Source organism: Orycteropus afer, unplaced genomic scaffold, assembly GCF_000298275.1.
Source record: "Orycteropus afer afer isolate SDZICR_OR568_19922 unplaced genomic scaffold, OryAfe1.0 scaffold00061, whole genome shotgun sequence".
Taxonomy (NCBI): Eukaryota; Metazoa; Chordata; class Mammalia; order Tubulidentata; family Orycteropodidae; genus Orycteropus; species Orycteropus afer.
Genome location: NW_006921648.1, coordinates 11,680,788 through 11,706,130, shown reverse-complemented (window position 1 = coordinate 11,706,130; position 25,343 = coordinate 11,680,788). Strand labels below are relative to the sequence as shown.

General features: G+C 42.4%; 1 protein-coding gene across 1 annotated transcript in view; it reads right to left on the bottom strand.

Moving 5' to 3' along the window:
- The window catches only part of SNX29 (sorting nexin 29), a 681,105-nt gene extending 668,828 nt beyond the window's left edge, over positions 1-12,277 (bottom strand). The window contains exons 1-3 of the mRNA XM_007939635.2: positions 12,271-12,277; positions 11,975-12,166; positions 11,637-11,779 (exon numbers count right to left, since the gene is read on the bottom strand). Coding sequence (XP_007937826.2) covers positions 11,637-11,779; positions 11,975-12,166; positions 12,271-12,277 — 342 coding nt within the window. The remainder of the gene's footprint in view (positions 1-11,636; positions 11,780-11,974; positions 12,167-12,270) is intronic.
- Positions 12,278-25,343: the final 13,066 nt, after the last annotated feature.

The following is a 25,343-nucleotide window of genomic DNA, read 5'->3' as shown; positions in this document are numbered from 1 at the left end:
ATGATGGTGAAATTAGGACATTTCCAGATAAGCAGAAATTAAGGGAATTTGTTAAAACCAGACCAACCTTACAAGAGATGCTAAAGGGAGCCCTTTGGACAAAGAAACAACAACAGCCAACAATGACTGATCATTAACACACATAATGATAAAACCCAGAAAAAAAAAAAAAACAGCTATGGAAGTATCCAAAGTAAATAAGCCTACAAGATTGTGAAAAGGGAACCAAAAACATCAATTGACAAATGAGGACAACTACAAACCAAAAAGAGGAAATAAACTGTGTCGTTACAGAACTTCCAGATGGTAGGGAACTCAAGACAACTACAAGATAGAATGGACTGTTCTAAACTTGGGAAGAAAACTATAAATCACAGGGTAACCTCAAAAGAAAATGATAAATCTTCACATCAAAATAAAAAAGAGGACAAATATTTAGCAAATACTACAACAAGAGCAACAAAGGAAGTGATAACACAATACATAAACAAAATGAGCTCAGCACAGAAAATTATATGGAACAAAGAAATCGACACAATGAAAAAGCAAATGATAAAAATGACAGCAACAAATTCATATTTGCTGATAATTACATATCTGGCAAGGGACTTATCTCTAAGATGTATAGAAAACTCCAATGCCTCAACACCAAAGGAACTAACAATCCAATTGAAAAATGGGCAGAAGACATGAATAGACACTTCACCACAGAGGATATTCAGGTGGCCAGCTAGTACATGAAAAGATGCTCACAATCATTGGCCATCAGCGAGATGCAGATCAAAACAACAATGAGATACCGTTTCACCCCAGCACTGATGGCAAGGTTCAACAAGACATAAAATAACAAACGCTGGCAGGGACGTGGAGAGATTGGGATTCTCATTCACTGCTGGTGGGACTGTGAAGTGATACAACCATTCTGGAAAGCAATATTGCCATTCCTTAGAAAGCTGGGATTGCAGATACCATTTGACCCAGCAATCCCATTACTAGGTATATATCCTAGAGAGGTGAGAGCCAGGACAGGAACAAGATATATGCACACTCATGTTCATCGCACTATTTACAATAGCAAAAAGATGGAAACAACCTACGTGCTCATCAGCAGAAGACTGGATGATCAAACTATGGTACATACACATAATGGGATGCTATGCAGCACTAAAGAATAATGTAGAGTCTGCAAAACACTACATAATATGGATGAACTTGGAGGACATTATGCTGAGTGAAATAAGTCAATCACAGAAGGGCAAATATAGTATTAGTTCATTGTTGTGGAGTTTCAAGAAAAGGTTATATATGGAGGGAAACTTTCTTTGTTGGTTACTAGGGGTGGAAGGGGAGGGGAGGGAACACTGCAAAAAAAAAAAGTGCATTGACCCATGTCACTTTAGTTTTGTGTATTTCACTATACATAAATTATACTTCAGTAAAATGGATTTTAAAAAAATAATAAAAAAATAAAATCCCCCAGTGTTGGTAAAGCTATGGTGTAACAGGTACATATCATTGGTAACAATATGGTACCGTCAGCTCTGAAAAGTGAGCCCTGGTGACACAATGGTTAAGTACTAAGCTACTAACTAAAAGGTTGGCAGTTAGACCTGGTGGTCTGTGCTCATAAAAATTTACAGCCTCAGAAACTCTGTGGGGCAGTTCTACTTCATCCTGTAGGGTCTCTGTGAGTTATAATCAATTCAATAGCAGACAAGTTCTGAAAAGCAACATGGCAGCGCATACCAAAAGACACATGGATATCAAGATATCTTTTTACACCGTAGACATTAACCTGAAGAGGAATGAAGGAAGTGAGACAAGGCAGAAATAACTATCTCTTCAGTCTCTATCTTCCAGGCACTGAGGAAGGCACTGGCTTCAATTTCCATTTTCCAACAAGGGAATCAAGAATCGGTTTTAATTCTCCTGGAATCCAGATTCTGGGTCCATGGAGTTGGGGTGACCCACCCAGGCCACCCGCCCTTGGGTGCCCTTTGGAATCTTGAGCCTTGAAGACACTGGTTTCCTAATGTCACCCTCAAACAACAGCCCAGTAAGCAGCCTAGCGGAGGCCATTTTGCCTCAGGCACTGGGCTCTTTTGCAGAATTCTGTATGTGTAGGAACTTCAGGGTCTGGCTGGAAGCTGGGTGAACTGTTACTATATAAACAAGTCTGCCCCCTTCCCCATTTCCATAAGATTTGGTATAAGAATTTTGGAGGTTCTTCTCATCTTGAGAACATTTTTGACTCTTGTAGAAATGTTACATCAATTTGTTACTGAAATGTTACTCCAATGTTACCCTAAGTTGTATATTAAATAAACTTCAATCAATTTCTATTATTGGCTTCATATGAATTTTATTTTAACAGGATTAAGAGCCTGGGAAGTTAAAAATTTTTGCCTAAACTTCTACACCTAAATCCAATATCCCTTGCCAACAAGTCGATTTTGACTCCTAGTGACCCTATAGGACAGAACAGAATGGTCCCATAGGGTTTCCAAGGCTGTAACTCTTTACAGAGCTGACTGCCACATCTTTCTCCCACAGAGTAGCTGGAGGGTTTGAACTGCCAACCTTCAGTTAGCAGCTGAGCACTTAACCATTGTGCCATCAGAGTTCCTAAGAGTGTTTAGCACAAAACCAAAAAACCCATTGCCATCAAGTCAGTGCTGACTCACAGCAACCCTACAGAACCCCACAGGGTTTCCAGGGCTTTATTCTTTATGGAAGCAGACTGCCACATCTTTCTCCCAAGGAGTGGCTGATGGGCTTGAACTGCCAACCTTCTGGTTACCAGCCATACACTTTAACCACTGCATCACCAGAGCTCCTTTAAGGTACTACAGTTACTACAGTAGGGAGCTGAATCAGGTTTGTCTAATACCAAACCTTTTCGTGCTACAACACAATGACTGCCTACAAATGAGGTATGAGGGACAGAGATCTTTACTGCATGTTCTCTTGAACCAGCACTGGCAACTGCAGCCTGCAAGCCAAATTCAGCTGCTGCTTGTTTGTGTAAATAAAGTTTTATTGGAACACAGCCACATCCCTTCATTTACACATTGTCTGCAGCTGCTTTCATACTACAATGGCAGCACTGAGTTGTTGGGATGGGGCCCATATGGCCTGCAAAGCCAAAATATTTACTATCTGGCCTTTAACAGAAAACTTTCGTCAATCCCATCCTAGAACATCATAAATGGAAATTTTCTTTTTCTACAATGAAAGAACTAAATAACTGGTACATCAATTTGGTAGCATATTACCAATTGTAGCCATTTTTAATCATTGTAAAGGGAAGGAATGTGGATAAATGCTATAATGCAAGTGGAAACACTAATTCAAATGTGGACTCTTCATGCAATTATGTAAATGCATATGCTTTGAACAGAGACAGCAATGGAATGCTTAAAAATGTAAATATTTTATGTGCTAGGGAGGTATAGTTAAAGGAATAATCTATGTTTTCACAATACTCCTTAATATTATTTTGATGTTTTGCTTTATCACTGGTTTTTTTTTTTTTAAGTTGGGGGAGGAAAAAGCAGATTCTAAGATACACAGACCCAAGTAAAAAAAAACATTATGCAATTGTGATAAAAGATACGATAGCATAATCCTGATCAAAAGGGAGATAAATGCAGAACAGAATTTTAAAAGTCTCACAGAATCTAGATTTTCTGGAGCCCTGGAAGCTAGATGAAATCCTGAAACTACTGTCCTGAGATCACTTTTAAACCTTAAACCAAAAATAGCCCCCGAAGTTTTTTGCCAGGCAAGAGTTTAACTTCACTAGTGAAGACAGTGTGCCTTAAGCATTGTGATCTTTTAAGAACCAGCTACATGGGGTCAAATGGCCAACAGCAACTCAAATATTAGAGAGGAACCTCAGGGGGCAGTGAGTGTATGTTAATGGGGGAGGAACAACTCAGAAAAGGGGGTGAGAATGGTTGCACAATTTGAAGAATGTCATCCAAGTTATGTAAAAACTGTTGGTGTATTTTCTGCTATGTATATTCCCAACGACAATAAAAAAAATTATTAAAAATTAAAAAAAAAAAAAAAAACATGACGTGAGTGAACAAGGTTCCCTGAAGAACGCGAGAGCCTGGTGCTGCTGTAGTAGAGACAGCAAACACCACCAGCCTTGAGCAAAGAAGGATGTGACCCAAGCACTGCTGGTAGCCACCTTGTCTGCATGAAAAAGAGGCTGCCTGAAGATGATGTCACAGAGAGGAATGAGGAATGGAGAGCGGGTCAGCCACAGTCCTAATCACTAGCTAAGCACCTGAATCCAGCTGAGCCTGAAGCCCACCCTATCACTAGACGTTTCCATTCTATTAATGCCCTTGATTGAAATGGATGGGATTTGTTTCTGCCACATACAATCGAAAACAGTCCTGGCTGCCACGCTCAATACTCCAACAAAACATTTTCTGGTACATTCATTCAATTTGCTTCAAAAGACATCAACAACACAGCCTTTTATTAAGTGACAGAGGATGGTCCAAAGTGCTGTCCAAGAAACGTTCGCTGAATACTGAACTCAGACTTTCCGGCCAGGCTCCACGTCACTGGAGCCCTCGGACTTTCTGGCAGTGTTTTGAACTAGTACAACCACTTTGGCAAAAAAAAAAAGCAATTAAGAACCATAAACAATTTGATGTTAATGCTTCATCTGGGAAATCATCCAAAGAAATAATCTAAAAGGAAGAAGACTATCTTCACAAAAATGTTCACTGCACCATTATTTAGTATAGAAGAGAATAAGGAGGGGAGAGAACGTAAATTTCTACAGTTTAAAAATTAAGCTACATTCAGAACAACAGATTAATTAATAACGGATTCATGATGAACTGTACACTCCATAAACTTGATCAGTATGAAGCACATAGCAATGTTTTATCCTGAAATGTTAAAGGTGAAAGCAAAATGTAAATTTAAACAATGACAAAATTACTTCAGCCTATATTCACACACTCACTCATCCGCTGCCATTGAGTCGATTCTGACACATAGTGACCCCCATTGGGTTTCCAAGGCTGTCAATCTTTATGGAAGCAGATCCTCTCATCTTCTCCATTGAGCAGTTGGTGGGTTCAAACCACCGACCTTTTGGTTAACAGCCACATGCCTGAACCACTACACCACCTGAGCTCCTTTCAGCTTGTACCAGTGTTTCCCAATATTTTTTATTATTATTCTTTTCCCTCTATGGCGCCTTTTTAGACTTTTTTTTTTCTAATCGACCCTTTCATGACATTTTAACACCACAGATACATCGTGCATCCGCTTATGTACCCACATAAACCAGTGCTTTATACGTAAGAAGAGAACACTCTTTCCCTCCCCTTGAGAACAGACTTCCACCCCCTTGGGAGTGAGATCATCCTGCTGAGAAACTGCAGCCCATGCAGGTCGTCCCCGACTTATGAGGGGGTTCCGGTGACTCCATCCGAAGTCAGTTCTAACATAATTTAAGTATCTCTTTTTTTTTTTTCCCCCTCATTATTGTTGCCCTTTATTATCAGTATCTTTATAAAGCCAATCTTTGCCTTTGGGGATTGGAAATATTACATCTGAAAATATTAACATTAGCAAATTACACAGTGCAACACTGTATGCAGTTCATGTTACTAACCATAAAATGTACAAAAAAAAAAAAGGTGGTCGTAAGTGTGGGTCACTGTAACTCAAGTATGTCGTATAAGTTGGGGACTACCTACATATAGGCAGAGAGTGATGCAAATGGTTAAGCACTCAGCCACTAACTGAAAGACTGGCAGTTCAAGTCTACCCAGAGTGCCTCGGTAAAAAGGCCTGGCAACTCACTTCTGAAAAAGCAGTCACTGAAAACCCTATGGAACAGTTCTACACAAGGGGTCACCAGGAATCGGAATCAACAGCAACTGGCTTGGTTTTGTGGTTATAGAGGCGAGACAGGACCCTGGGTGGCACAGTTAGAACCCTACTACTAAATGCTGACACAGGGCCTGCAACAATGGACAGAAAGGCAGCAAGGACTGTTAAGGACAGCATGGGACTGGGCAACGTTTCGGTCTGTTATCCACATGGTTGCCGAGTCAGAACTGACAAGATGACACCAAGCAACACTAACCAAAAGGCTGTGTTTCCAATTCACCAAGCGGCGCCACAAGAGAGAGGCCTGGTAGTGTACAGACTTTGAAGGGATCGGAGCCACTGAAAACACTCACAGTGGGGCCACCATCCATCAAAACTGACTGCATAGCAGCAGGTCTGGGGTTTTTGTCTCATTTTGTTTTATTTTTAATAGACTAGACAGCGGCCAGGTTGGAAGGTGCTCTATCTAGAATGAAGAATGTTAGTTCCAAATGTTAAGAACTTGACTTCCAACAGGTTACCGAGGCAGAGTCATGCAACAAGGGAGAGGGAGAGTCAATGGCTGTAGGATTCACTCCACTGCCACCTGCTAACATGGGAGGTGGTCAACGGTTTGCTGACAGTGGGCACTTACTCTTACTTTCTACCAGAGCAGAACAACCCACTGCTTTCATCAGGAACAATAACAACAAAAAAAAGTCAATATCATCACTTACCTGCTTTGTATAAAACCACAAATATTCTTTTTTCTATTCACTCATTTCAACTGATTCTTTATTCCCAGGACAAGCCACAGCCAGAGATGGCCAGTCAATGCAGAAAACCCTGACCTTCAACATTCCAGAAAAAGAAGTGAGAGCTGCTAGAATGTACACAAACATCAGGCAAGAAACTGCAGTAAATTACCCACCAAGCCCACACGCTGGTGCATTAGGCCCTTTGAGCTCCCTGTTCTAGGGGTATTGGACCTCTCTGGGCCGGGCTTTTCCCACCCGCAAAACAGGGATCAACAGTGTCTGCTGAACTTCAGAAAGATTTGTAACAGAATAATTACTGATAGAAATGAGCATCAAGGACGTCAAGTAGAAAGTCTTACAGGAGAAAATTCTTGAAAAGAATGACTTTGTAGCCCTATGAGTTCTACTTTCTCAGTAAAAGCAACAGCATTATCTGGAAATCAGAATTCCTTAACTTGAAGAGAGAGGTAAACAAGGTTCCTACCTACTGCATGCACTAAAGGAAAACAAATCAAACCGATTACCATCAAGCTGAAGGGCCTCCGACCACCACCCTAAGACAACCGCCTGCCCCTATCTGGTAGACATCTTTCTTCCCAACCATTCATTTACTTCTGCACACATCACGTAAGGGGCACCAGTGGTTGATGGTGGAATCCTCAGCCTGCTGCGGGGGACCCAGGTACAAGTCCAGCCAACGCCCCTCATCTGTCAGTGGAGGTTGTGTGTTGCTATGATGAGGAACAGGTTTTAGCCGAACTTCCAGACGAAGACAGACTAGAAAGAAAGGCCTGGCTGTCAACTTCCAAGAATCAGCCAATAAAACTCCTGTGGATCACAATGATGTGATAGCACCCCATCATGGGGTAGCGCAGGGCTGGGCAACATTTTGTTCCATTGTGCATGGGGTCACAATGCACTGGGGGCCAACGTGAGGCAGCCAGCAACAACACACACATAGATGAATCCACACACCCTGTTTGGTGAGCATGCTCTCATTGGCATCAAGGCTTATATTGCAGGTATAATGCACCCTTGATTTTTTCACACAACACTGACGTTGCTGATACAGCACAGTAATGTGTATCAATCCGTTTTACTCCTCTTATCATCTCTGAGGTTTTTTAGCAGGTGACTATACCACTATACCCACTTCCCTATTAATGGTCATTTCAGTTGCTACTAGCCTCATGATACCCATTTATCTTGTATGTGTTTTACCTAATGCCATTCCACTTCCTGGTTATCTGCACTTAATGTACTCAGCCTTGAACCCATGTGACCTCGGACTCTACTCAAACATTTTCAACTCAAAAAAAAAAAAAAGAAAAGAAAGAAAACCCAGCAGACTCTAATTCGTAATTTATAGGCTATACCAGGGTCAACAAAACACACTGCACCAAAAGAATCCAATCAACAAAATCCCAGAAGGAAACCTTACCAGATAGATGACGATGATGATGTTTCCTTCAACGACAATTGCAAGGGGAGGAAAAGACAGAGATGAAAGGGGAACTTGGAATTTAAAAAAGACTTAACTTTGTGCTTCAAATGAAATCATCAAGAAATTGAAAAGACAACCTATGGAAATGGAGAAAAGAATTGCAAATCATGTATCTGATAAGGGACTTGTACACAGAATATGCAAAGAATTCTTACAGCTCAACAATTAAGGGGCAAATAACCAAATTAAAAAATCAGCAAAGACTCTCAACACACACTTCTCCAGAGACCTATAAATGGCCAATACACACATGAAAAGATGAACAATGCCATCAGCAAAAGGGAAATGCAAACCAAAACCACAGTGAGATACTACTTCTAATCCACTAGGCTGGCCATAACCATAAAGACAGACAAATCAAAGTGTTTGCAAGGATACAGAGAAACTGGAACACTCATATACTGCTGGTGGAAATAAAAAATAGTGTGGTTGCTTTGGAAAACAGTCCGACAGCTCCTCAAACAAGTAAACATAGAGTTATCATATGAGGAGCTCTGGTAGCATAGTGGCTAAGACACTTGCCTGCTAACCAGACGGCTGGCGGTTCAAACCCACCAGCCACTCCTCGGAAGGAAGGTTGGGCAATCCTACTTCCATAGTGATACTGCCTCGGAAACCCAAGGAGGGGTCGCTATGAGTCGGGGCCGACTCGACGGCACATAACAACAACAACAACAATGACCCCCTTCACTGTATACCCAAAAGAACTGAAAACAGGTGTTCAAACAAATACTTGTGAATAACTGTCCAAAGTAGCACTATTCAAAACAGCCAAAAGGTAGAAACAATTCAATATCCATCAAAATGACTGTGCAAACAAAATGTGAAAGATATATAAAGTGGGATATTACTAGGCCATAAAAAGGAATGAAGTACTGACACAGGCTACAACACAGGTGAACCCTGAAAACATGCTAAGAAGCCAGACACATAAGGCTACATAGCATATGACTCCATGTGTACGGAATGAATGTCCAAAATAGGCAAATCCATACTGACAGAAAGCAGATGAGTGGCTGCCAGGGGCTACAAGGAGGAGGGAATATGGTGATGGAAATGCGTAGTAAAGGAGGGAGTATGGTGATGGAAATACACAGAACTGGGCAGTGGTGGAAAGAGCTCTGGAAGCATAGTGCCTAAGGCACTTGACTGCTAACCAGAAGGCTGGCGGTTCAAACCCACCAGCCACTCCTCGGAAGGAAGGTTGGGCAATCTACTTCCGTGGAGATGTTGTTGTTGTTATGTGCCGTCAAGTTGGCCCCGACTCATAGCGACCCCTCCTTGGGTTTCTGAGGCAGTATCACTATGGAAGTAGATTGCCCAGCCTTCCTTCCAAGGAGTGGCTGGTGGGTTCGAACCGCCAGCCTTCTGGTTAGCATTCAAGTGCCTTAGGCACTGTGCTACCAGACTGCCTCGGAAACCCAAGGAGGGGTCACTTTGAGTCGGCCGATGGCACATAACAACAACAAGAGACAGCAGCGAGGACAGCCCAGCAGTGTGAATGTATTCAACGCTACTGGGCTGTAAGAAGATAGATACAAAAAGACAGATAACCAGCTCACGGTGTTTAAATCTTATTTACATCCTGAGTTTAACAAATAAACTAAAACTTATAAGACAACTGTGGAAATCTGCATTCCCTGGACTTGTGATGATATTAGGGAATTATTCTTATTTTCTCACAGGGTTGATAATGGAATTCAGTTATGAAAGAAGGAATCCCTGTATTTTAGGGATACATTCTGAAACAGTTACAGGTGAGATGAAATGGTGTCTGGGATTTGCTTCCAAATAATCTGCGCAGGGGAGGGGAGTAAGTAGGAGAACAGATTAAATGAGTGGGTAATTGTGGAATCCACCTGGTAGGTACCATGTGGGGTTATCATACTATTCTCTTTGCTTCTGTGATGTTTGAAATGTTCTATTAAAGAAGAAGAGAGGAAAAACTTCTATGCCTTATTTTATTGTGTGCCCGAGTTTAGTCCCACAGGTGGGAAAGTCCCCTCAACGGTGCTATCAACAAAGGATTGAAAATACCCGGGAATTCCCCTTCCATCCTCAGCAACCACTTTTTCTGCCTCAACTCCAATCTTTCCACAAGAAGTCTCACCCTTAGTGCTTCTTCCCTAAATAGCCCTTTATTGCTTTCCTTCTGGAATCTGTTTGGTCTTTGACCTAATGATTAAAACTCAAAACGGAAAATTCCTTAGCTTTGATATTAAACTGGCCCCTGAAAGATACACTGATGGACTCCCCCTTGGCTAGGCAATTTCACTTCCTCTTGTGATGAACACAGAAGAAAGAATGGTCCCTAACTGTGAGCTGCTGGCAAGGACTCCTTGGTCACATTAAAAGGAAGAGATTTCCAGGGTGTGCCTAGCCCCAGCCCTTATCCCAAAGCTAGGCCAAGAAACCAGCCCCCTCCCAACCCCATATGGGTCCTATGGAATCAATAACAGATCTCATATACCATGTGAGATGCACAGTAACAATCACTTTTCCTAAAAAGTACTATTGAGTCATTACAACAACCCTAGGAGGTAGGTAAGATCTCTGGTGGTATAGTGGTTAAAGCATTCAGCCGCTAACCCGAAGGTCAGCAGTTCAAACCCACCAGCCACTCTGCAGGAGAAAGACGAGACAGTCTGCTTCCATAAACATTTACTGCATTAGAAACCCTATGGGGCAGTTCTACCCTGTTCTATAGGGTCTCTGTGAGTCAGCACACAGTCAATAGAAATGGGTTTAGGAGACAGATACTATTATTTCTCCCCATTATGCTGGGACTTCTAGGACAGTCAGCTAGTGTGATCTCAATGGCTATTTTTGCCCTGTTGGTAAGGCAGCTCATCAAACCTCTGTTGTGGTATCACTAATGTTCAAGAACCCTTAACTAATCCATCATTTTGGCGACAGAAGACGGACAATCTCACAGCAACCTTCCTCCTCCGCCACGAACCATAAGGACCATGGTTTCACAAATCTGGCTCTTGCACAGCAGTAACTTGGGGGAAAAGAGTCCACAGAGATAAAAGTTAGAAAGAGAGGAGCAGCCCTGTCACCTTGCCCCACTCTCAATCTCCAGAAATTCTCCACGCCAGGGCCGAGGGGCTGCACGCAGGGTCCTTCAGAAGCAACTGCACAGTGAGGGGAACAAGCACTCCGAGGCTAGGCGGTTCCTGCCAAGCAAGTCCAGATCCCAGAGTGGCCGGAAAGGCAGTCAGAGGCGAGCCCAGAAGCTTCCCTGAGTCACTGCCATCTCCACTTAGAAGACCCGGGAATGACTTAGCACCAAGACACCAATAGCACTCTTCATAGGAAAGGGCTGTGGACAGCGAGTCAGAACCAAGGGACCAAACTTCGGAAACACTGAGGACAAGCTGTGTACACCCACCTGCCTCCCCTGCCAGCCTCCCCGCCAGAACCACCCCTCTCCCGGGTGGGAGGGAGGAGGGCGAAGCGGGGTCCCCAGATGGGCTCAGCCCTGGGCAAGAAAGAGGGTTGCAGGGCAGGGCAAGAGAGACCTCGCAGGAGGCAAAGAAAGCAATGGCAGGCGCTGGGCCAGAAGGCATGAGCGCGGTGTGAGAGCCCGGGACCGAGAAGGGAGGCGGGGACGGCACCTGGGACGGTGGCGACCGGGACAGCACAGCACAGGGGCGCAGGGGGACTAAGACGAGCGAGAGACAAAGGGGTTGAGGAACTGACAGTCCTTTGGGGGCTGGGGGCTCCTGGGACACCAGGCTTCAGGGCCATCGAGAGCCACCCTTCGCCTGTGTGCAAAACGGAGTGACTGGAGACAGGGGTCCCGGGAATGACTGAGCGGGGACTCGGGCGTCTGGAAGCCAGACGAGACCGTGAGCACCAGGCTCCGGCAACCGGGCAACGTGGTCGGAGCGCTGGGAGGGACTGGGGCACCGGGCGCCCGCTGTCACTAGTGCACAGGGATCCGCAGACTGGGCGTGCCTGGACTCGGGCAGTCCCAGAACTGGAAGTGACCGGGGCCAGGAACCCGGCGTCCCGGCGGCCAGGACGCTGCCGGCGATGAGGCGGGGGTCTGGGAGCGAGCGGGATGCGAGCACTCAGGCTCCGCAATGTGTCACTGGAGCGGCGGGAGCCGGGGCGACCGGGGCAAGTGACAGCGGCGGGGCCGCCACTCACCGCTCATGATGCCGCTCCCCGGACCGACGCCCGCGCCGCGCCGCGCCTCCGCCGCCGCCGCCACTGCCGCCGCGGAGCTCCGCACAGGCCAGGAGACCAGGAGCCCGCCCAGCCCCACCGCGCCCCGGAAGTAAAGCGCCGCCGTCCTGGTCCCGCCCCCCAACCCGGAACGTAAACACCAGCGCCGCCGTGTCCTGGGGGCTTGGGGCACGCCACATACCTGTGCCGGTTGCCAGGGGCCTCTGGGGGTTCCGCAGCGCCGGGTAAACCAGAGGGTGAGTGGGAGGGGGTTAATGCGAAAGAATGGGCCCAACAGGCGGGTGCGGGGCCAGACCACGAGGGCAGGACATGGTAGGAAGTCTGGACTTTTCTTACTTCAGTGGGAGATCAGTGCAAGAATTTAGGCTTCTAAGATGCACCTATTGGTCTCTCCTCTTCCAGAAAAAAAGGGAAGTGAAGGAAAGCAAAGACGCATGCAGAAAATTAGCCCACGGGACTAATGAGACCAGAAGAACTAGATGGTGCCCGGCTACCAATGCCAGCCACTTAGAGATCAGAATTGGAGATCCTGGATAAAGTGGAAGAAAGATGTTGAACAAAATTCAAAAACATGAAAAAGACTAGGGTTACTGGTCAGATAGAGACTGATGAAACCCTTAAGATTATGGCCCCTACCCACCCTTCAGGTCTGGGATTGAACTCACTCCTGTGGCTTAACTTTCAGCCAAATAATAGAGCTTGGAGATGAACAATTAATTACACCAGGGAGATGTGCTCCTGAGAACAGTCCACCAGGGAGTTCAGAAGGGCAGCATTTGCACAAGGAGAAAGCTAGGGAGACAGGAATGCATAGGAAAGAAGGCCACAAGGAAAAGGTAACCACAGGCAGGAAGTGGGAAGAGAGCTGTTATGTTGTGAAGGTTGTGATCAATGTCACCAAACAAAATGTGTATAAACTGTAGAATGGAAAACGAATCTTTTCTGCAAAATTTCACCCAAACTGTTGAATGGAAAATGAATCTGCTCTGTAGAATTTCACCCAAATCACAATAAAAAGTTTGGGGGGGAGCGGAAATTAGGCAGCAGATTGACACAATATGAATTAGGTTTTAAGATGCTCGCTATTCCTGTAATGAGAAAGAACTGTAGTGGGATGGGGTAGATAAGTGACATCTGGTTAGGGGACTGTTGCAGTTGTCCAGGCAAAACATAGTAGTGCCAGGGCTGGACGGTGATAGTGGAGATGAAGGTGGATGGATTGAGGATAAAGACATATGTTATATGTTCACAAAAACCTTATGAAGTTCAGGTTATTGACCCATTTTACAGACTCAGGAAAAGAGACTCAGAAAGCCTAAAGGAATATTTTGCTTACTTACTTTGCCCACAGCACCACTCATCTGTCTGTTTGTCATTCTGGGATGGCTTGTGTGTTGCTGTGATGTTGGAAGCTATGATACCAGTGTCTCAAGTACCAGCAGGGTCACCCATAGTGGACAGGTTTCAGCAGAGCTTCCAGAGTAAGACAGACTAGGGAGAAGGATGTGACAGTCCACATCTGAAAAAATTGACCACTAAAAAGATTGTGAATAGTGGGGAAACACTGTCTGATAAAATGCCAGAAAACCCAGTGAACAGCAATAAACCATTATCTGATACAGGGTCGAAAGATGACCCTCTCAGGTTGGAAGGCACTCAAAATACAACTGGGGAAGAGCAGCCTCCTCAAAGTAGAGATGACCTTAGTGATATCAGTGGAGTAACCTTATTGAAGTCAATGGAGTAAAGTTTTCAGGGCCTTCATTTGCTCATGTGGCATGACTCAAAATGAGGTGAAACAGCTGCAAACATCCATTCATAATCAGAATGTGGAATGTACAAAGTATGAATCTAGGAAAATTGGAATTTGTCAAAAATGAAATGGAACATATAAAGACCAATGTCTTAGGCATTAGTGAGCTGAAATAGGAGACTGGCATTGCATTTATCATCAAGAAGAACATTTCAAGATCTATCTTGAAGTAAAATGCTGTCGGTGTCAGAATAATACCCATACACCAACAAAGAAGACTAGTTAATCCTATTATTACTCAAATTTACACACTAACCATAAACAAAATGAAGAAATTGAAGATTTTTACCAACTTCTGCAGTTTGAAATTGACCAAATGTGCAAACAGGATGCATTAATAGTTACAGGAGTGTTTGGAATGTGAATGTTGGGAACAAAGAAACATCAGTCATTGGAAAGTAGGGCCTTTGTGATAGAAATGACACAGGAGATCGCATGATAGAATTTTGCAAGACCAATAACTTATTCATTGCACGTACCTTTTTTCAACAACATAAAAGGTTAGGCAATGACTGAAGACCAAATGAGTTGTGGGATGACATCAAGGACATCATACATAAAGAAGCCAGAAGTTACTGAAAACACAGGAAAGAAAGAAAAGAGCAAAATGGATGTCAGAAGAGACTCTGAAACTTGCTCTTAAAAGTAGAATCGTGAAAACAAAGGAAAGAAATGATTAAATGAAGAGAAAATTTCAAAGGGTGCCTCAAGAAGACAAAGTATTACAATGAAATGTTCAAAGACCCAGAGTTAAAAAACCAAAAGGGAAGAATATACTTACCATTTCTCAGAAGCAAAGAGCTGAAGAAAAAAATGCAAGCCTTGAGTTGCAATAGTGAAGGATACTATGGGCAAAAATATTGAACAATGCAGGAAGCATCAAAAGAAGTTGGGAGGAATACACAGAGTCACTGTACTAGAAAGAATTGGTTCAACATTCAACCATTTCAGGAGGCAGAATATGATCAAGAACCAATGGCATTGAAGGAAGGAGCCCTAGATGCACTGAAGTAATTGGCAAAAAACAAGGCTCCCGGAATTGAAGGGATTTCCATTGAGATGTTTCAAGAAATGGATGCAACCCTGGAAGCACGCACTTGTTTATGCCAAGGAAGTTTGAAGACAGTTACCTGACCAATTGAATGGAAGACATCGCTATTTGTACCCATTCCAAAGAAAGGTGTCCAACAGAATGCCAAAATTATCAAACAATATCATTACTATCACACACAAGTAAAATTTTGCTGAAAATAATTTAAAAACAATCACAGCAGTATATTGACAGGAAACTGCCAAAAATTCAAGCTGCTTTCAGAAGAAGACTTGGAACAAGAGAGATCATTGCTGATGTAAGTAAGATGTATCTTGGCTGAAAACAATTCCAAAAAGATGTTTACCTGTGCTTTACTGATTTTGCAAAGGCATTCGACTATGTGGGTCATACACAGATTATTGTGAAGAGTGGGAATTCCAGAACACTTAATTGAGCTCATGCAGAGCCTGTGCATAGACCAAGAGCCATTCAAACTGAACAGGGGAATACTGCATGGTTTAAAATCAAGAAGGGTGTGTGTCAGAGCTGTATTCTTTCAGCATAATTATTCAATTTGTATGCTGAGCAAATAATCCAAGAAGCTGGACTATCTGAAGAATGTGGCATGAGGATTGGAGAAAGACTCATTAACAACCTACAGCATGCAGATGACACAACCTTGCTTGCAGAAAGTGAAAAAAACTTGAAGCACTTACTGATGAAAATCAAAGACTACAGCCTGCAGTATGGTTTACACCTCAACATTAAACAAAAATCTTCGCAACTGGACTAATAAGCAACATCATAATAAATGGAGAAAAGATTGAAGTTAACAAGGATTTCATTTTTCTTGTATCCACACCCATGGAAGCAGCAGTGAAAAAAAATCAAATGATGTACTGCCCTGGGAAAATCGGCAAAAGACCTTTTCAAAGTGTTAAAAGGCATAGATGTCACTTTGAAGACTAAGGTGCACCTTACGCAATCCATGGTATTTTCAGTAGCCTCGTGTGCATGTGAAAGCCAGACAACGAATAAGGAAGATCCCAGAAGAACTGATGCTTTTGAATTGTGGTGTTGGTGAGGAATACTGAAAATCCCACGGACTGTCAGAAGAATGAACAAGTCTATCATGGAAGCAGCATAACTGGAATGCTCCTTAGAAGTGAGAATGGGCCATTCTTCATCTGTGGTACTTTGGTCATGTTATCAGAAGGGACCAATCCCTGGAGAAAGAAACCATGCTTGGTAAAGTGGAAAACCAAAAAAACAAACTCACTGCCATCAACTCATAGCGACCCCTCCTTGGGTTTCCGAAGCAATATCCCTATGGAAGTAGATTGCCCAACATTCTTTCCGAGGAGTGGCTGGTGGGTTTGAACCACCAGCCTTCTGATTAGCAGTCAAATGCCTTAGGCACTACGCTACCAGAGCTCTTTGGTAAAGTAGAAAGTCTGCAAAAAAGAGGAAGACTCTCAACAAGATGGACTGACAGTGTCTGCAACGATGAATTCAACCATAGCAGTGATTGTGAGGATGGCTTAGGACTGGGCAGTGTTTCATTCTGTTGTACATAAGGTTGCTAGGCCTCGGAGACGACTCAACAGCACCTAACAACAACAGCAACCTTTTGCCCACAACCCAGAGTAAAAACATGCATTTGACATCACAACCCACTGCGCATGCATGCGCGCACACACACACACACACAAATAGAATTTTAACAAAACAATTTTATATGAATGTGTTCTTTTAAGAAAAAAAAAATGCTGACTGATTTACTTGTTCCACTTACAAGTCTGGGGAGCTCTGGTAGCATAGTGGCTAAGACACTTGCCTGCTAACCAGACGGCCGGGGGGTTCAAACCCACAAGCCCTCCCCCGGAAGGAAGGTTGGGCAATCCTACTTCCGTAGTGATACTGCCTCGGAAACCCAAGGAGGGGTCGCTATGAGTCGGGTCCGACTCGACGGCACATAACAACAACAAACAACAACTTACAAGTCTTGATCCACAGCTCAAGACACTGAATTGAGGACCAAGCCCTGCTAGGAAATGCAGCCCAAATCCCAGGCCCGTTCCTTGTTACTCCCCAGCCCGTGCTCTTCCTGCTGCAGGCATACCTTGTTTTATTGTGCTTTATTTTACACATCAAAGGTGTGTGGCAACCCTGCGAGCAAGTCAATCTGCCATTTTTCCAACAGCATGTGCTCACCTTGTGCTTCTGTGTCACGCTTTAGTAATTCTCAATATTTCAAACATTTTTATAATTCTATTACACACTTAATAGACTATGTTGTTGTTGCTGTTACATGCCGTCGCAGCCCCGACTCATAGCGACCCCTCCTTGGTTTCCTGAGGCAGTATCACTACGGAAGTAGATTGCCCAACCTTCCTTCCGAGGAGTGGCTGGCAGGTTTGAACCACCAGGCTTCTGGTTTGCAGCCAAGTGCCTTAGGCACTACGCTACCAGAGCTCCTAATAGACTACAGTAGAATGTAAATGTAACTTTTATATGTAGTGTAGTGTAAACATAACTGTCTTGAAACCAAAAAATCCATGTGACTCACTTCATTGTGATACTTACTTTATTGCAGTGGTCTGGAACTGAACCCACAGTATCTCCAAGGTGTCCCAGTACATTGCTTCTCACCAGGTGATCTCCACCCCCCAAGAACTTATCATTAAGGAAACGACTCAGCAACAGCTAAGAGACCTTCAGAGAGAGATGTGCTGTGGCATTACTTACAACAATTAAAAAGTGGAACACACCCAAAACCCGACCACAGAAAAACAGCTAAGCAAATCTTGGCCCATCACATGAGCATCTTCTGTGGTTGTTGAAAAGGCAAGCTAAAAGACTATGAAGGGAAGAGTCCAATGAGGATGCATTAGGTGAAAACTCCCAAAGCACATGGTATATACCATGATTACAATTGAATCAAAATACAGCAAATGAAAGAAAAAAAGTACTCTCTTATCTGATTGAAACAATACCATACCCAATCTAACACCACATATAAATACACATGAAAAACTGTAAGCATTGCAAATTTCAAAGAGAACATATGGCAAATGAGAATAATTATGTTAGGGTCATGACATTGTTTTTTCAAAATTATAAAGTTATTATTAATTTCTTATTCCAGTTAAAGAGTAGGTGTGCCTGAACCCTGCCCCAGAAAGCCTCGTTTAGGCCTCACTGCCCCTGTGTCCTGTGGTGGGGCATAGTGCACCTGCTACAAGGACTTGCCATGAGTTTCAGGTGTTGTACCTTCTCCTAGCACCCTGTACCTTTTCTCCATAGCACTTCAGACAGGGTAGTGTATTTAAATAGTACTTGTTCTTACATTTTCTATCACCAACCACCTCTTTAAGGGTAATTTCTGCTTCCTGAGATTTTAACCTGAAAGACCAAGAATCAAAAGCCCGAAGTCAACAGCTCTTCTGGCCTTTTGGAATCTCTGAACTCATTGAGGAAGAACCCTGATGACACATAGTGAAGCTCAGCTGTGAACCAACAGGCAGGTGGTTTGAAGCCACTCAGCAGCTTTGCAGAAAGACCTGGCAATCTGCTTCTGTAAAGACTATATCCTAGAAGACCCTATGGGCAGTTCTGCTCCATCACAAAAATTGACTTGACAGCACCTAACAACAACTTTTACCATACTTGTTTGATCCGTCTGCTGAGCAAATAATTCAAGCTGGACTATAGGAAGAAGAATGTAGCATCAGGATTGGAGGAAGACTCAGTAACAACCTGCAATATGCAGGTGCCATCATCTTGCTTGCTGAAAGCAAGGATGACTTGAAGCACTTACTGATGAAGGTTAAAGACCACCATCTACAGTATGGATTACATCTTAAAGAAAACGAAAATCTTCACAACTGGACCAATAAGCAGCATCATGATAAATGGAGAAAAGATTGAAATTGTCAAAGATTTCATATTACTTGGTTCCATAGTCAACATCAATGGAAGCAGAAGTCAAGAAATCAGACGTCACATTGCACTGGGCAAATCTGCTGCAAAAGACTTCTTTCAAGTTCTTAAGAACTAAGATGTCTCTTTTAAGACCATGGTATGCCCAACCCAAGCCATGGTATTTTCAATAGCCTTATATGCATGTGAAAGCTCGACAATGAATAAGGAAGACCGAAAGAAGAGTTGATGCTTTTGAGTTGTGGTGTTGGCAAAGAATACTGAAAGTATCATGGACTGCTAAAAGAATGAACAAATCTATCCTAGATGTGCAGCTGGAATAGTCCTTGGAAGTGAGAATGGCCAGACTGTGCCTCACCTACTTTAGTCATATTGTTAGAAGGAACCATTCCCTGGAGAAGGATACCATGCTTGGTAAAGTGGAGGGTTAGCGAAAAAGGGGAAGGCCCTCAACAAGATGGATTGACACAGTGGCTGCAATGATGGGCTCAGGTATAGCAAGGATTGTAAGGCTGGCACAGCACTGGGCAGTGTTTCATTCTGTTGAACACAGAGTCACTATGATTCAGAGCCGAGTCCGTGGCACTTAACAACAACAAACTCATTGAGGGTGTTATACTAGGAGGTGTTGGGAAGGAGAGAAGGAAGAAGGCCTTTGAGAAGCTAGGGGCAATATTCAGAGGCCATTTAACAGGAAAGGTATGTGTGCTTACCCTCAGGGAGAGAACAGACCTCAAGGGGACGAATAACAATCATAACAGTAATAGCAACTCTCTTAGTTATCAAGTGCTGCTGCAAAAGAAAATCACAAGCATTTGGCTTTAACAAACAGAAATTTATTCTCTTGTAGTTTAGGAGGATAGAAATCTGAATTCAGGAGGCCAGTTCTAGGAGGGAATTCTCTCTCTGTTGGCCCTGGGGGAAAGTCTTTGTTTCCTTCAACATCCGTTGGCCCACCGTCACTTGGAGATCTCCAGATGTCCTGGGATTAACTTTCTCCTGGACCTAAGAGATTCTCAGCACAGACACCCAGTGTCCAAAAGACCCAGTCTGCTCCCAGCTCTTCTTTCTTGGTGGTACTGAGGTCTCTCCTCTGCTCACTTCCCTCTCCTTTTTATCTCTTGAAAAGGATAAAAGGTGATGTAGGCCACACCCTGGAGAAACTCTCCTTGCATCGCCATTGCACTGCCTTTTCATCAGACCCCAGAGCCTTTGTACAACCCCAGGGAGAGAACTTTCCCCAATAATGACTAAGATTTTAGCCCAACAAAATGTGGAACTCAGAAGTGGAGTTAAATTGATGTGAAGAGGGGAAAGAAAGAAACAGATCAGCCTATCTGGGTTTAAACTGTAGCTCTGCCACTTACTGCTGTGTTACTATGCTCTACCTCAGGTTTTTCATCATCTGCAAAAGGAGACCAACCCCTTAGTTAGTTGTGTCCATTAAAGGAGTTAGTACACATAAGTTCTTAGTACAGCACCTGTTAAACTTAGGAAAATAAAGGTAAATTTCAAGGTAGCCACAAAGAAAGTTAACAAACCTACTCATCAAAAGAAAAACATAAAGACTTATTAAACACAAAACCAATGAACAACAGTGAAATAAACTAAAGAAAATTAAAAAAAAAAAAAAAAAAGAAAGAAAGAAAAGAACAAAACAAAGCTGAGCAGGACAAAAACTGTTGACACGTTAAAAAAAAAAAGGCATAACAAAATGACAGCAATAAACTCATACCTGTCAAAATCACACTGAATTAAATGGATTAAATGTACCAGTAAAGAAACAGTGGCTGAAAGGATTACAAAATACAACTTATCAACATGCTGTCTACAAGAGACATATCTTAGACAAAAGAAAAAAAAAAAAACTCAAAAGGATGGGAAAAAATGTGTCAAGCAAACAATAGTGAAAGAAGAGCAGGAGTAATATTCTTAAAATAGACTTTAAGGCAAAATCTACCATAAAAGATAAAACCAAACCCACTGCCATCAAGTCAATTCTGATTCAAAGCAACCCTAAAGTCAGAATAAAACTGTCCCATAGAGTTTCCAAGGCTGTAAATCTTTACAGAAGCATACTGCCTCATCTTTCTCCCCCAGAGTGGCTGGTAGGTTTGAACCACTGACCTTTTGGTTAGTAGCCCAATGCTTTCACCACAGTGCTCCTTATAAAAGTTAAGGACAGACATTATATAATGATTTAAAGGTCAATCCACCAAGAGGACATAACCATAATATATATATACATACACCCAAAAACAGATCTCCAAAATGCATGAAACAAACCCTAACAGCATTTGAAAGAGAAGTAGACAATTCCACAATAATAGCTGGAGAGTTCAACACACCACTTTCAGTGAATGACAGAACTAGAAAGAAACTCAACAAAGTTACAGAAGATCTAAATGCCACCAATCAACTCAACCTCATAGACATATACAGAAAACTCTACCCAACAGCAGCAAAGTATACATTCTTTTCCAACACACATAGATCATTCTCCACAATAGACCACATTTTAGGTCACAAAACAAGTAAAACATCAAAATAATACAAAGCAATTTCTCTGATCACAATGCTATAAAAGTAGAAAGCAATAACAGGAAGAAAATAAAATATATAGAAACTGAATCTTACATAAAAATTGGTTAATAGATAACATTCTTTTAAAAATTGCTAGAATCAAACAAGAATGAAAACATAACAAAACCTGTGGGACACAGGAAAGCCATACTCAGAGGTGAATTTATAGCAATAAATACACACCAAAAAAGAAGAAAGGGTTGAGATCAAAATATTAATTCTACAACTTGAACAACTAGAGAACAGCAAAAGAATCCCAAAGTCACTAGAAGGAAAGAAAGAACAGAAATAAATGAAACAGAGAACAGAAAAACAAGGGAAAGAATCTATAAGACCAGATGTTGGTTAATCAAAAGGATCAGTAAAATTGACAAATCACTGGCCAAATTAAAAAGAAAAGCAGGAGAAGAAGCAAATAACCTAAATAAGAAATTAGATGGATGACATTACAACAGAACCAACTGAAATAAAAAGGATCAATAAATAATACTATTAAAAATAATATTACAACAAATTTGAAAACCTGGAGAAAATAGACAAAGTTCTAGAAACATACTGCCTACCTAAACTAACACAAAATGAGGTAGAAAAACTGAACAGACCCAAAGCAAAAGAAGAGATTGAAAAGGTAGTTTAAAAAAAAAAAAAAAACTCCTAACAATAAAAACTCTGGCCCAGATAGCTTCACTGGAGAACTCTACCAAACGTTCAGAGAAGAGCTTACTCACACCAACACTACTCAAACTAGAAATATCCTCTGAAATGAGCAGAGGAAAGGGAGCAATACTCCTGAATTCATTGAATGAAGCTAGCATAACCCCAATATCGATGCCAGGCAAAGACACCACAGAAAAAGAAAATTAGACTAATACCCCTCATGAACATAGATGCAAATATTCTTAACAAAATTCTAGCCAATAGAATTCAACAGCATATCACAAAAATAATAAATCATGACCAAGTGGGATTCATACCAAGTATACAAGGATGGTTCAACATCAGGCAATCAATCTACATAATCTACTACATAAATAAAACAAAAGAATCACATGATCATCTCAATTGATGCAGAAAAGCCACTTGATAAGGTCCAACACCATTCCTGATAAAAAGCCTCAGCAAAATAGGAATAGAAAGTAAATTCCTCAACAAAATAAAGGGCATTTGTACAAAACCAACAACCAACACTATTCTCCACAGAGAAATATTGAAAGCATTCCCCTAGAGAACAGGAACTATACAAGTATGCCTTTTATCAAAACTCTTACTCAACATTGTATGGAAAGCCTAGCTAGAGCAATAAGGCAAGAAAAGGAAATAAAGGGCATTCAAACTGGTAAAGAAAAATAAAATTATCCCTATTTTCAGATGATATCATCATATATATACCAAAAAAACCAAACTCACTGCCAGCGAGTCAGTCTTGACTCATAGCGACCCCTCCTTGAGTTTAGAAAACCCCGAAAATTCCATAAGAAAGCTAATGGAACTAACAGGATTCAGGAAAGTAGCAGGATATATGATCAACATACAAAAATTGGTTGGATTCCTTGGCACCAATAAAGAGAACTTCAAATAGGAAATCAGAAAAATACCATTTACCACAGTGACCTAAAAGATAAAATTCTTAGGAACAACTGTAATCAGTGACATGTTATTGTTGTTAAGTGCCGTCGAGTCGTTTCCGACTCATAGCGACCCCACGCACAGCAGAACGAAACACTGCCCGATCCCGCGCCAGCCCCACAATCCCTGCTGTACTTGAGCCCATCATCACAGCCACTGTGTCAATCCATCTCGTTGAAGGCCTCCCCCTCTTTCGTCAACCCTCTACCCTACCAAGCATGACATCCTTCTCCAGGGAATGGTCCCTTCTTACAACATGACCAAAATAGGTGAGAGGAAGTCTGGCCATTCTTGCTTCCAAGGAGCATTCTGGCTGCACTTCCTCCAGGACAGATCTGTTAGTTCTTGTGACATAAAAGACCTATAAAAAGTCAGTGACATAAAAGACCTATAAAAAGAAAACTATAAAACAGTACTATAAGAAGCCAATAGAGACCAACATAAATGAGAAAATATACCATGCTTATGTATGTTGTTGTTGTTGTTGTTATGTGCCGTCGAGTCAGACCCGACTCATTGCGACCCCTCCTTGGGTTTCCCAGGCAGTATCACTATGGAAGTAGATTGCCCCATCTTCCTTCCAGGGAGTGGCTGGTGGGTTTGAACCGCCGGCCTTCTGGTTAGCAGTCAAGTGCCTTAGCCACTATGCTACCAGAGCTCCCTGCTTATGTATAAGAAGACTTAACATTGTGAAAATGTCAATACTACCTAAAGGGATCTATAGATATAATGAAATCCTGATCCAAATTCCAACTCTTTATGAGGTGGAAAAACTAATCACCAGCTTAATATGGAAATGAGAGAGGTCCTGGATAAGTTAAGTATTATTGAAGAAGAGAAAGAAAAGACAAGTCCTCACACTACCTGATCTCAGTACCTATTATATACAGCCATGGTAGTCAAAACAGCCTGGCCTGGTACAACAGAAATGAGGATCTAGACATAAATCCATCTATCTATGAAGAGCTGGTCTTACACCAAGGACCAAGGTAGAACTAGATAGATAGACAGAACTAGAGAGAGAGATAGAACTAGAGAGATAGAAGACATGTGTTAATAATAGTGAAAGGAGAAGCAAAACACAAGACGGGAGAAGTCAGTACAATGTGACCAAGGCAAAGGCAGACACTGAGAGGAACGCAAGAATAAAGGGCATCTACCATAATTACTGTAACACAGACAATCCTGCAACAATATGATTAACAAACAATAATTTACAAATGGATACACAGGTAGATAGGTATGCTAAAGAGGTGTGGGAGAGTGTAAGGGAGAACACCTACCTACAGACACAGGTTTGGTTGTGGATATTTCTACATACACAATTGTAGATGCTATATGTATATTAATACACACAATAGAGCACACAAGGGGCAGTCATGGAAACTTCTCAGACATAACTAAACACTTTGCAGGTTGAAGGTCCTAGCTCGAAGGTGAAGGACCGTCGACTCAGGAGACATCCTTGTCCATTGGCACAACATGGTTCATAAAGACAGTGTTCTGCATCCTACTTTGGTGAATAGTATCTGGGGTGTTAAAAGCTTGTGAGTGGTCTCTAAGATAAGACTATTGGACTCTTCCTGTTTGGAGCAAAAGAGAGTGAAGAAAACCAAAGACTCAAGGGAATAATTAATCTAGAGGACTAATGGACCAGCTGAACCACAGCCTACATGACCCCAAGACCCAGAAGAACTAGATGGTGCCTGGCTACCACTACAGACTGCTCTGACTGGGATCACAACAGAGTGGAAGAAAAATGTACAATAAAAAAAATCAAATTCACAAAAAAGACTAGACTTATGGGTCTGACAGAGACTGGAGTAACCCCCAAGATTATGGCCCTAAGAAACCCTTCTGACCTGGAACAGAAACCATTCCTGGAGACCACCTTTCCTCCAAACAGTATACAGGCCCATAACATAAACAATACCACCTAAAAGGAACATATTCCTTGTTGTTGTTGTTGTTATGTGCCGTTGAGTCAGCCCTGACTCATAGCGACCCCTCCTTGGGTTTCCGAGGCAGTATCACTAC